This window comes from Nymphaea colorata, chromosome 8, assembly GCF_008831285.2.
Source record: "Nymphaea colorata isolate Beijing-Zhang1983 chromosome 8, ASM883128v2, whole genome shotgun sequence".
Taxonomy (NCBI): Eukaryota; Viridiplantae; Streptophyta; class Magnoliopsida; order Nymphaeales; family Nymphaeaceae; genus Nymphaea; species Nymphaea colorata.
Genome location: NC_045145.1, coordinates 22807251 through 22821516, shown reverse-complemented (window position 1 = coordinate 22821516; position 14266 = coordinate 22807251). Strand labels below are relative to the sequence as shown.

At 33.3% G+C, this 14266-nt stretch overlaps 1 protein-coding gene across 2 annotated transcripts in view; it reads left to right on the top strand.

Annotated features, from left to right (window-relative positions):
• LOC116258837 (exocyst complex component SEC8) overlaps positions 1-14266 on the top strand; it is a 41456-nt gene that overhangs the window by 25369 nt on the left and 1821 nt on the right. For both annotated transcript variants that reach the window (XM_031636250.1, XM_031636249.1), the window contains exons 14-24: positions 853-980; positions 1420-1469; positions 5576-5676; positions 7070-7182; positions 7310-7417; positions 9353-9550; positions 10698-10783; positions 11592-11787; positions 11886-11963; positions 13897-13998; positions 14101-14175. In XM_031636250.1, the coding sequence (XP_031492110.1) occupies positions 853-980; positions 1420-1469; positions 5576-5676; positions 7070-7182; positions 7310-7417; positions 9353-9550; positions 10698-10783; positions 11592-11787; positions 11886-11963; positions 13897-13998; positions 14101-14175 (1235 nt within the window). The remainder of the gene's footprint in view (positions 1-852; positions 981-1419; positions 1470-5575; positions 5677-7069; positions 7183-7309; positions 7418-9352; positions 9551-10697; positions 10784-11591; positions 11788-11885; positions 11964-13896; positions 13999-14100; positions 14176-14266) is intronic.

Genomic DNA, 14266 nt, shown 5'->3' with positions numbered 1-14266 from the left:
TAAGACTAATTTTTAAAACCCAAAAACCTAAATTAGATCCTAAAATTACTATTTTAATGTTTAGAAAAGAAAAATAAATCCTAAAGATGACCCTCCCTTCCTTTTCTTAGATATATACTTGAGTGTAATACTCTCTAGCTAAATATCTCTATAGTGAAAGTGTTTTTCCGGAAATTAACCTCAGAGATGTGATCTCCATGGGAAAACATAACATATTTTTTTTATGTCTAGAACTTATTTTATAACAATTTAAAATCAAGAGTTTGAGCTTTTTTGGCTTATAAAATTCTCCATGTTGGAAATACATAACTTCGTCTTTTAACTTCGTCTTTTATTGCATGGTCATTAAATGTGGAGATCATATATATGTGGTTAGTTCTGCAGAAAAATGCTCGTGGTAGAAATATTTTACTAGACAGTATTGTGCTGAAATATATATAACCCAATAAGGTATGGTGCTGAAGTATATATAATATGGTGCTGAAGTATATATAACACTTACACATATAAGAATTAAAAACCTAAAACAACATACACATATTGAAAGAATAATAGTATATGAATTATAACTGTAGCTATAGTTATACGCACATGCATGCATTCATACTAATAATGCAATGTGCAAACCCACATGCAACAAAGAAGAGAATGAGGAAAAATGTATATTTTGCATAAAAAAGCAGAACTGCTTCCTGTCTCTGGAATAATTTCCTCAAGTGTCTCATAAGTTTTGCTTTGTGCGGTACCTTAGAAAAGCTCATGTTCTCTCATATCTTTCAACTATTTTATATGAATTACTTCTCTCTTAGATTTCTTACATGTTGCAGTTATAAATCTTTTCCTGTTTTCTAGGAGTTGATGCTATTCGTCAAGGATGGGGCAAGAGGAATGCAACTACACAAGAAGGCTATGGAACTTCAGCTATTCTTCCTGAACAGGGAATCTACCTAGTATCATCCATTTATAGGCCAGTCCTTCAGGTTTGTCCTGCAGATAGTTTATTCTTATATTCTTGTAATATTTAGGTTGCATACTTTGTCACAAACATTAGTTATATATTAAAAAAAAAAAAACATATTATGATATGCAAAAGAGGCATTTTTTCAGGAAAAATATTGCTACTATAAAAATGGTATTGCAACTTTTCTCCTTTAAAGTGTATGTTTTCGATCTTTCTGTTTCCTTAAATTTTTAGTTCAAAATTTTTAATATTTTTAAGCAAATTCGAAAAAAAATGCCTATTTTAAGACTTTTATATTATTCTTTCTATTTTATTTAAAATTTCTGAACTTTTTCCCAAGAAAAACAAAGTTTTAAAGAATTATGAGAAAAACCTCACTGGTAAGTACCTCCAAATGATTTTTGTCATAAATCGATTTGTATTCTTAATCTTGACTGATTGAGTAAAATTGTTAACAGTTCACAGATAAGGTTGCACTGTTGCTCCCAGAAAAGTATTCACAACTTGGGTATGTTAGCATTTTAAATCTTCAACCTTTTTGTATTTGTTTTATCACGATTGTGTTTAGTTTTTTCTTTCTTTACATTGTAAATTTAATTTAATTCCTTGAAAATGAACTGTTGCATGTGTTCTCAGAAGTCTGGTATTCAACTCATCTTTTGGGGTCCAAAGGTCTCAAGTTGGTTGGGCATTTTGCTGTTACTTTAGAATTTCTAATTTTTTCTTTCTTCACATTGTAAATTTAATTTAATTCCTTGAATATTGGCCATTGCATGGGTTCTTAGAATTCTGGCATTCAACGGATCTTTTGGGTTCCAAAGGTCTCAAGTTGGTTGGGCATTTTGCTGTTACTTTAGAATTTCTAAAAGTTCCCAGCAGTCACAGTAATATTTCTCGAAATTATCCCCAGCCACACAGTTTCAGCAAGTCTCTCTATCAATACAGTGCACAATAGTTTGTTTCTGCAGTCAATAATGTAAAACCTTCATGATATCTTATGAATTGAGGAGATGAGGAAGACACCTATAAATATGAACAAACTAATAGAGTTAAAATGTGCCAAGATTGAGCATTGCATTGTACTTTTGTGATAGCAAATAACTGTTGTGTGTGTGATTTATTTTTTTCTTCTTCATATGATGTATTTTTCATTTAATGTGAGAAACCAAATGCCCCAAGGGCATTTTGGCATTTGGTCAAAATCTCGGTACTCCCAATAGCAATCTCAGCCCTCATTTAGTATATAAATATGGGATTTTCCCTATTAGCTATTCATCCTTTAATGATATTAGGGATATAATGAAAGCCTTTTGTTGTTCATTGTAGTGTGGTATATCCCTTTGAAATGTGGTTAGTGAGTGCTTAAGCAATAATGCGGTGACCATTTTGACTGATATATTTATGAAGTCTCCCTTGTTAGTGGTATTTGTGAAAGCTTCTCTTTTGAAGAAATATTTTGAACTTGAGGGGATTGTTCATAGATATAATCCTGCAACTTTCACCTTGAAGCTTTTGGTAGGTTAAGATAGTTTAAGTTGTTTAACAGGGCTATTATGAGGTTAAGATACTTATAAATCAAGACTGTTAGATTCAGGACATCTCAAATGAACCTGAAACTGTCCTAAACTTGAAAGGATTATCTAAAAGAAGTCGTGTGGTTATACTCAAACAAAATGGGCTTGCAAAAAACAAAATAAGCCCATAGTTAAAGTTCCCAAATATTGAGTATATATAAGGCTCTGTAGATTGATTAAAAGTTCGATTAATTTGATTAATGGTTCACAAGGTGTTAAACCAATGTAAAGTTATTTTTCCTTTTCAAAAAGGTGGACGGAAACTTAAACTTTGTTTTTGCAAAGGAGCTTTTTGCATGGCACTTTTATGCACCATCAACCAAAATTGGTGTAATGGTTCATAATCATTCCACATAGTCCTCATATTTACTCAGCCAACAGAATCACACAAGTAACTAATCGAATACATATTCGTTAGCTAGTCGTTACATGTTCAAATCTTTCCACTCCTTCCACCTATAGCCACGACAGGATATCTGTCTTGGTGATGCTCCAACAGTAATAAGCTTACCCTCTCTCTATCTCTCTATCATAAGACCGCAAGCAAGTTTGAGTGAAGCTCAAGTGATTGTATCATTGTCATAAAAAGCATGTTTTATTAAAAAAATGAGAAAAATGTTGAAAACATGTCATCCCAAAAAAAGGGAAAAACACGTTTTTTGAAAAAAAAAAACAAAATCAAAAAAGGCTTTTTTATTCATGTTCTTTTCACATTTTTTGACATTTTTGACCTTTTTTAATTACCAGATTTTTTATTTCACTTTTTTCACATTTTATTTTTAGTTTTTCAACTCTTTTAAAATTTGCTGAGATTTTCTCGAGAAAAACAACTTTGTTGTATTATATCCGAGAATAACCTTGCTTTTTGTACCTGAAAACGATATTTGTGACAATGGATTGTATGTACAGCACATGCTTAGCTTGAACTTGGGTTGAGTTACAATCCAATTTCAGCTCAGTCAAGCTCAAGAAAGCTAGAACTCAGCTCGACTAAGCTTAGATGGGTCGTGTATAAATAAAAGTGCACATTTGAAAAGGAAAGAACACTGACTTTTGAAAGTTAAACCTTTTACTTAAAAACTCAATAGGATGGCTATTACTCTAAAGACGTCTTATGGGACAGCTGTGTACTGTCTATTGTATGTGCTCTTAGTGAGCCTAGTTGAGCTTATTTAAGTCAAGCATGTACAACTCGAACTCAGCTAGTTTAATTTATTGAGTTGTAACCATTGGCTCAAACTCAACTTATTTAGTAAATAAGCCGAGCTCGAGCCAAGCTGGAGTTGTCCCCAGCCCCATCTTGACTCTCAAGTTTTGTTCTCCAAATGGGCTGGTCATTAGGCCTTATATCTCCCACAACCTCGCTATGTAATGTCTCTTTGTGCAGGGAGTTACCCAACTCAGTACCTTTATTTTCCCTTTTTGTATCCCTCTTGTAAGTTGTAACCTACATTCTAGAGGAATCACCCTCAAGGTGACCTTCAGCTTATATTTTTAGCTATATCTACTTAATCTCCTACACCACATGCTTGTTATTTAACATGCTAACCTGCCGCTTTTTATTTTTTTCAAACTAAATCTCATTCATGTCCTAGTGGATTGGTTTTTTCAGACTTCCTTCAATTCCAGAATTCGACCTTAATTGTTCTTCTTAAAATTCGCAATCTCTTTAGCTTTTGGAAATTTCAAATTTCTTTTTCTTTTTTAACTTTATCCTCCATTTGACATGTCAATCAGACAACTTTTAGTTTTCCTCATCATCCTTTCAAGTATGTACATGTTGTCTTAAGAATTTTCATCTAATTTTTCACAGACAATTAAGAACTACTTATATAACATTTGTCCGCAAAATCAATGGTTTCAATTAAATTTAAGAGTTCATAATAGGTATTTCCCCATCTAGGACAGATCCTATAATTTTGCTGACCAATTAACTCATGATAAAACACCCCTACATCGTTGACCCTCAAAAACCTTAGTATATAATAGCTATACTTCATTTTACATATCATGGACTAAACTACCCTGATCTTCAGTGTACTTTTAAATTCTAGACCTCATCCGTGCATGCCACGTTCATCCACCACCAGGCCACACCTTCTGCTTGTTGACAAAAACCTCTATCCAATTTATTTGATATACCTCTTTTTTTCTGTTTTACAAGTCCGTTTTCTTAAAATAACTGAGAAACTAGCATTGCAGGCACTTTGAAACACAGAAATTGTTGCAACAAGAAGGTTAAAAAGAAAAAATTGTTATTCAAATTTCAGAATGTCTGAAACCTTTGAGAGGGAGTGATGAAGGGTCGTTAATGAAGACCCAGAGAGGGAGAGAGAGGGGAGAGAGAGAGAGCCAGATCTGATGTTTTGCTAGCACTGAATATGTTTTCGTGCTTATGGGGGAGACAAAGGAAGAGTAAATAGAGGAAGACGGAAGAAGAAGATGGCCGCAACCCTCTTTTAATTTCTTTGAACTCTAAAGAAATGGACAAATCTGGATCTGATCAGACTTGACTAGGACCAAGTTTGGACAAAAAAGTGTGGGTATAGAGACTGTCCTCAACACGGTGTTGACCATGTCTGGGTTGAATCAAAGTCTACATCTGCACCCACATCCAACTGTGTTGGCACAAGCATGTTGGCTATTTACCCATGTTCATGTGACATGGCTTGACACCTTACTGCCTTAGAAACTAATTGACAACTGTTCAAGTGAGCGTGCATCATGTTTTGGTTTCTCTTTTTCTTTCTGGATGTCATTTGTATTTCTAGGTCTTAGTTATGTTGATATAGTTTAGAGCAGTTTTCTTTTCAGTGGTTATCTAAATTTTAATTCATGGATTAATTGACAAGCTTGTCATATTAGGAACATGTGCTGCTCACATGTTAAAATGCTAGTGAAACGTGCAAAATTTCTACTGCTATACATTTCTTTTATTTGTAATATGAATCTCTGTGAATAGTCCTGGGATTTTCATTTCCTGTTTGAAGACATTTTCCTATTGAGCGTGTACCTGAGGAATTTTATTCTAGTGTTACAGCAATGATGGCCTGCAAGCATTTGTAGAGAACTTCTTGAAGGATCACTTCTTGCCAGCCATGTTTGTGGATTATAGGAAATGCGTACAGCAAGCCATATCAAGTGAGTATTCGTGTGTAAGCATGAAAAGTACAATAACTTCTCCCATTATTAAGTGCAACATTGAAAATTGAAGATCCATTCCAAATGAAGATGAACCTTATTAGTGTTTGACAAGTTTTTTGCATTTGAGGATGCAAATGCATAGTTAAGGAGTACACTAGTGTACATCTTCTTGATGCTTCACAATTTGAATGCCACATGGACATGTGTGGTAAACTCTATGTTCTTCATTGTGCCTCCATTAAGCCGAATTCCTAGTAAAGTGCTTTTCCAAATATAGTTGCTTCAAAATGTATGCCTTTCTTGAGATCACAATTTTATCATGCAATTTCTTGATACCTTTTCTAGTGGTTTTCCCTTCATATTTATCTACACATCCATGCGCACATGCACGCCAGAGAAAGAGAGAGAGACAGAGAATATACTTATGTATTTGTATTCATTATTCTTGATGTATCTGCTCACATATTGGTAAGATTTTCATCACAAGAACTAGTTTCCTTAAAATGTTAGAGACCGAGTTACATGTGCCATCGGGCGTACACAACTAGCGTATGCTGGGGGTGGACCCTACTACCAACATGTACATTTGCTTTCATGTCTAAACATTGCATATACATGTGCATGAGATAACAAATAGGTATGAAATAACAAATAAGTATGAGATAATGTTTATGAGATAACAAAAAAATTATGAGATAACGAACGGGCAGATGTGTGAGATAACATCAAACATAAGTATGAGATCATGTTTATGAGATAACAAAAAATTTATGAGATAATGAGATAACAGAAGGATGCATGAGATAACGCTAAACATAAGTATGAGATAATGTTTATGAGATAATAAAATATGTATGAGATAATGGACGGATCTACAAGGTAACATTATACGTAAATATGAGATAATAAAATATCTATGAGATAATGAGATAACGCTATAAGCGGGACAAAAAAATGAAAATGTTTTTTTACTGCTTGAAGAGGTATATTGGTCATAACGATATGCATATACGGACTGACAAATTTTACCTTTATCGAATCTCTAAATCTTCTTTTTGTGATTTTCTTTTTTATCCCTACAAAAAGTTTCTTTTTGTATTAATTATGAGCTTTTTTGTCATACTTAAAATGGCGCATGAAATTACATACATGGAGGTGGTGTATATAACTAGCTTCGAAAATGTTATGTGCAGATTTTGTGACTGATCAAAGCACATTTTTGGAACTAATTTGTTCGGCAATTTTAAATGTTAAAACTTGAAAATACTTCTGATTCCATCATATTGTTAGTAATATATTTGATCATCGGGCATTTGGAACTCTACATATTTGTAGTGGATGTATGAAAGTGGCGGTATAAAATCTCATATAGTTTTGTAAATTTATGTAGGTCCTGCTGCTTTTAGACCAAGGACACATGCTACATCTGCTTATACCCCCATAGTCAGTAAGGGGCGGCTTGTACTTCAGGGTCTTTTGGCTATTGACTTCTTGGCAAAGGAGGTATTTTTAGTAAGCTAATTATTCGAATATCGTATTATTTTCCCACCCACGCAGTAGGATTTGATCATTGAAAATTTCTGTATAATGGAATTTCAATTAGTGTCTGAGAATCAATTTATCTCTCCAGGTCCTTTGTTGGGCACAAGCAATGCCAAAATATGCTGGTGAACTTGTGGAGTATGTACAAACTTTCCTCGAGCGTGCCTATGAACGTTGTCGAACCTCATACATGGAGGTAGAGCACTCAACCTATCTGCAATATTTGAGATTGTTGTTCTTACATAATAAAAGTTTATTGCATTTTTTATATGTGAACCAAACAACTATAGCTGTGAAACAGAAAATATTTAGTGTCCTCGAAAAGCACATTAACAATATGTAGCATCTATTTTTGTTAGATTTTTGAGTTGTACCAATGGATTGACACATTAATCTGAATGAAGAAGGGCCATATTGAATGCAGCCATTTACTAGGGGTTTTCTTACAGTTTTAATATCTTAAGGATGACTTTTGAGAAAGAGAGTACAATTGTCAGTTAGTATGAGAATTATTTACAAAATAGTTATATAAGAACTATGAACATTACAATGACAAGGATAATGTGTTTATATAGGGATAGTCCTGTAGGGGGAGGCAAAAAGAAGAAAGACCTTCCACTCTCCTGCACTTTGAAAATGAGCAGGGTCCTTCACTTGTCGAAGCTTCTTTATTTTCACAAAATTTGTCTGCACAACTATGTTGCATGGGCACTAAGATGATTGCTGTATGTGTATTTATATAGCAGTTTTTTTATTGACTATTTGTTGAAGCTATTAAATCCATAAGAGATTAGAAAAGGAAATAGTGTACAAAGTCCTTCCATTTCTCATCTAAACAAAAGGACAGAAAGAGGGGCAGCACCTCCATAGTACATACCCACCTTCTTTTTTTCTCTTTCTGATTTGATAGAAAGAGGGCAGCCTCCTTTTTTGTATGAAATCAGAAAAAGGGAAAGGGAAATTTTCAAAACATCCTAAATATTTGGCAATAATAAGAATGCAACTAACTTTTTATATTGTTAAAAGTTAAAACGATACCTATGTCCTGCACTGCTAATCAAAGATAACCTGTCACTTGACCATAGATTGACACTAACTTAAGATGGGCTAAAGAGACAAACTGACTAAAATACCCTTTATATAATAAATTTTATGTTTAATAATTTGCATTGGCCTATTTATCTTTACCAAATAATATTAAATACATGTTTAACTACATCCAAATTAACTGTTTTTTAATTTATATCAAAATCAGTTAGGGGTTTTTTTTTCCTTATATAAGAGAAATTGTCAAAGTTACATACACTCTCTTGTTCTTTTTAAGGGTAAAATAGTAGCTTTTTACTAGTTAAAGAGCTGACTTAACAGAATTAAACTTTTTGGTCTTTTTAGTTGGCAGTAAAAAATCTAGCATGTTTTTATCAAATGTTTAGATGTGTTTATTGTGAAGTGACTTTGAAGTTTTTTCCCAAAGATAAACAGGATGCTTGGCACAACCAGAGAAGTAAGTCATTGACGCTTTATGCTTAGAAATTTCCATGTGATGTAGCAGCACACCAACTCTAGTAAAGTGCAGGCTGTTGAGCATTTTTTTGCTTCAAAAAGCAAGGCGAGGGAAAAATATCATAACATTTTGTCAATAATTTAATAAAATAGTGTCTGATTTTCAATTTAAGTGGTATTTTTGAAGTACTGTTTTTTATAAATGTAAATATGTTGAATGAAGATATGTTGTACAACTGTCATGTTTGCATTTCAAGTGTTTCAACTTTCAGGGATATAGAAGGTCTTTTGGGCATCATTTATTTTTGGTTACATGTGCCTTTAAAGTAACTGCTGTACACATGGGTCCTGATGTACAGTTATTGAACTTATTGTGCATAGTTCCGTTCAATTCAAGCAGAAGTTATATACTGATCCCTTCTGCTAGCATCTTACCCAGAAATCTGAAATATTAAAATGGTAACTGTAATATTAAACTGTAATATTACCATTTCATTGCCATGAATGTGTCCTGCATGTTGCATCTTTCTTTATGATACTACGAAGTTGTTGATATTGGTTACTAGGGAAAGCCACTATTTGATGCAAATCTAAAGTAACTATTCTTTATAAAAAAAAAAATCTGCAGGCAGTTCTAGAAAAACAAAGCTACAAGCTTATGGGGAGGCAAGATATTGAGAACCTTATGAAGCATGAACCAGCGAGTGCATGTTTGTCTAGTTCATCCGGCCAGGGAATCCTTGAGCAATATGGCTCAGATGCAGAAACTGTTGAGTTGGAGATGGAACTAAGTAATCTACTATTGAATTTGCTGCCAATCAAGCAGGTAGTCTTGCATTTTTCTTTTTAATTTCTCAAGAGTGAAAAGTTTTGGAGATTTTCAAATTATTATCTTCTATAGGAAATCTTAGTTTATGTAAAAATTATAAATAATAAAAGAATTATAAGTAATTATATGTCTACCACCAACAAAAAGTTTTCATATATCTGCAATGAATCAATAATGAGCTTACTACTTATTTAATAACCATATATCATGCATAATATGGGTTTCAATCAAGTATTTGGCTAATCTAATTATTAAATAATCCAAGATCACTCATCAGCATAGTTACAAATAATGTCTCGGAGTTTTAAACGGTGGGGTTTTTTTCGGGTATAATACGGCGAGCTTAAAAAAAAGGGAAATTACAGTAAATTTTTAAAAATTTTAAAAAACTAAAAATGGGGGGAAAATAAAATAAGTGAGAAAAAACTAGTAACACAAACATCAAAAGATAAGTAGATTTGCAATAAATGAAAAATAGAAAATAAAAAAAAACTGTTTGGCATTAAAAAAACTGAAAAAAATGAAGAAGTGAAAAAACAAGAAAAAACGCGTTAAAAACAATTTTTTTTTCGTTTTTAACGTTTTTTTCAAAAAAACGCATTTTTTAAAGTTTTAAACTGCCATTTAATTTATCGCTTTTTTTTGTTTTTTTCAAAAAGACGTGTTTTCTGGTCAGCAGTATATGTAGGGATTCCCCGAATGAATTCCCTGTTCTGAAACCAGTCAGGCTTCACGCATTGCGTCTACATTAATGTCGAGATCTGTTACATTTGACAGAAAATTTACGAGTTCATCTTAAAGAACAAAAGAGTACTCCACACAGTTTCTTCAACCTGAGCAAGATTTTGAGAATGACATCACAGCTTCACAATGAATGTGTTGTAAATAATTCACAAAAAAACAATACGAGATATTGAAAACTTGGTGAAGATATGTGAGTAAGGAATTCAATTTCCTTTTTGTCAGTTATATCTTCTATTATCTCTTTCTATAAATGCTTATAACATTAACTTCATGAATAGAAATGCTTATAACATTAGCTTCATGAATTTATTTTCCTTATCTAGTTCCTCTAGCATTGATATCCATGCATTTCTCTTATCTGGTTCCTTTTTTTTTTTTCCTTTTCTTTCTCTTTGAGCAGGAGAATCTTATTCGTGATGATCATAAGTTTATTCTGCTTGCTTCTCTCAGTGACTCACTAGAATATTTGGCAGATTCTATTGAAAGGTACTAAATCAGTCAACAACATAGTTTTGTTTCCTTTCACCCTTCATCTATATATATATATATATATATATATATATATATATATAGCTGGTAAGTTGGAGGTTTGTGGCTTCTATTTCAATTAAAGGCTATGTCACATCGGTGCTTCTAAATGGCTGCCGCACCCGTGTCAACGCTGGTGCTGGTGTTTCTTCAACACAGCACATCCAGTTTGGTTAGTCGAACCAGGTCAAAACTGACCATTTTAAATGTTCACATAACTAAACTATCTCTAATACAAAAAGTTAATATGTAATTAGATAAATAAAGCTACTAAACAGTTAAATAACTATGTAACAAATGATTTATATACATACACACACATATATATACATCCTCGCTGCACCCACATCTACATCTATGCCAACACCCGCATTCCGCACCCTTGTGACATAGATTAAAGGCTGTCATTGACATAGTAAACATGTTCATCTTTCCATGATATATCAAACAAATGTTTTCTTCTCCTCCGTTATACATGCTGCATTTGCACCCTTTTGACTGCAAATTGGATCTCCTTTAATATGACAAAATATGTTCAGAATCTTATATTAAATGGGTTCATCTTTTGATTTAAATGATGTTGCACTCTTTTGGCTGCATCATGCTTAAGTTAGTTCATATTCTCTAGTAGAGAAGAAAAAGAAAAATCTGATTCCAAGGTCCAAGTTCTTCAATCAAAAAGAGTCAATTCCTCTATTACTTCAAAATGACTAGTTTTCTGGGCTGATTTATGTGGTTAAATGAATGAACTGCACTTGGAAAATAGGCTTGGGCAGAACTCAGCAAGATCAACAAGTCAGCCAGAAAAAAGTGGCTCTGATCCTTTATCTGAGGATAATAAACAAAGTGGTCCACTCACAAAAAGCCTTGCTTCTCTTGCCAACGAGTATAGAAGCTTGTCCATTGAATGCCTTAAGGTCTTACGTGTGGAGATGCAGTTGGAGACCATTTTCCATTTACAGGTTAGAATCTCTTTTCTTGGTGTCTTTTGTTTATTAAACGTTCTCTATCTGGACATTCTTCTTGCATCTTTTGCTTGATCCAACTTGTATGGTGGCAGGAAATGGCTGGTAGGGAGTACTTAGAGGATCAAGATGCTGAAGAGCCGGATGATTTTGTCATTTCATTGACAGCGCAGGTTTGAAAGCAATATTATTTACTCATGAACTTCATATGTCATACTTACTGCACATTCTTGAAGTTGGATTGAAATAAGGAAGAAAAACCAACATATCCCATATTTTTTCATTTTCATCCATCGAATGATACTTTGTTGGTATTTAACTATTTTCTCAATTTTTTACTCTCTTCTTACTGCTAAATTCATGCATGCAACAGATTGTTTGGAGAACATTATTTTTTTTAAACGCATTTTATGAGGAGGATGAAAATTCTTGTAGCGATGTCACTTCATATATTTCTGTGAATTTTTTTTAATATGTGCTGGAACTGGGACCAATAGGATCATCATTCAGGTCACGGATCCAGTGATCCTAGTAAATTGAATTTGTTTCATCTTTAGTTCTATCTCACAGATCAAATCCCCAACTATTGTGCTATTAGCCTATTATCAGTGCCATACTACCTAATAGAAAGTTAAAGTTGCACTCGTGCTTTTTAATATAAAATTGATGCATTATTTCTTTTCTTCTGGTTCCTTTAGGAACCTGCGGAATTCATGATTAAAGGCAACCATCAAAATACATGGATAGTATCTGCATGTTCAGATAAAAAAAAAAAAATCTTAGAGGCTGGTATTATAGCATCATGGACCAATCCTGCAGATCTGATATTTGTTCTCATCCATCTTCTGCGTTAATTTGTTGGAAAAACCAGCTGCACTTTAGTTAAGCACCAGCCATTTTGGACAAAGAGGTAACTTTATGAATGACATCTTTAGCAATGAAAGTTCCTTGATTGGTGAGCACTGATGCTTATCGCTTCCAGTGTCAACATGTATCAGTATCAGCTGGTATGCATCATATCCATTACTCACTGTAGCGAGGTGCATGCCAATGCAGACCTGCTGCAATATCAGCTGATATGGTGTTAACCTGGTTTATTGTGTTTTCTTATTTTAACTACAATGACAACAAACACCAGCAAAAGATCACAACTTTCCAATGTGATCAATATAAACCAGCCCTCTGTATTTGTTCCTCAAATGGCTCACCTCCAATGCCTATACTGGTAGGACTAATAGAATTAACAGTTCTTTCATGATTGGAGTTATCACCATGCTGCCATAAACATGGTTCGTAACCCTGTGTAGTGTGTACCTTTTCCTAGAACGATATCAGGTAAGATTAATAGAACTAACAGGCTAACAGCCCTTTCATGACTACACCATGCTGCCCATAAACGTTTTCAATGGAAATCCAGAAAAAAGAATAGTGATCATCCTTATTTGATGAGGTACGATGAATAACATTGCCCATAGGCACATCAATTATTATCATGTAAAAACAATTTTAAAGGAGGAGCAAATCACTGTAATTGAATATTATGATGAAAAAAGCAAATAAGCAATACCTATTTAAGAGCAGGAGGTTCAAATTTTAAGGTCAATGAAAGAAATAAGTTGCACTAACAGATATGTTTCTACATTTCACATTTGACATATGATCGATCCTTTTCAATGATTAATTTAAATGACAAAAAAAAAATCTTAATCGATCGTAGTCTTTTATTTTTAATTATTCATCAAGGATCATCATCACATCATCAATTAGTTTATTAGATCTATAAACAATAATGATGGCACTCCTATATCCTCTTGACTATGTTTACTCAAGACATCCTCTTCCTGTATCATGTGGTGAAGGAAGCATAATACTTTACTGTGTACTTAAATCTTCAATTCAAGAATGTTCATATGTTGCCTTGTATTTAACATTAGCATCTAATGTGTTCTTAAATGCAAGTTGAACTGTCATAGCATTTAAATTTTGTTCTTGAGCGTAAGTATCGCATCACTTGTTTTACTTCATCTTTTTTTTGCCTTTGTTTTTCTAGTTAATAGATTTTCAAAGAGAAAAGATTTATTCTTCCAATGTATATTTTTTTTGCAGATAACACGGAGGGATGAGGAAATTGCTCCCTTTGTTGCAGAAGTAAAACGAAGCTACATATTTGGTGGAATATGCAGTGTTGCAGCAAATATGTCAATCAAGGTCTTCTCTACTATTCTACTTCTCAATTAAAATAAATTATTTTTTGATGACTAAGTACATGTTTTTCCATGTTATAAGAAATCATAAACTTTCATTGTGTAGGCTCTAGCTGAAATGAAATCCATCAACCTTTTTGGAGTTCAACAGATTTGCCGCAATTCAATTGCATTGGAGCAGGTATACTATATGGAATGAATCCTTATGCACTGCACTTCTTTGCTTCTGATTTCCCTAATCTTCATTTGGTGCATTTACAGTTTTCATGTTG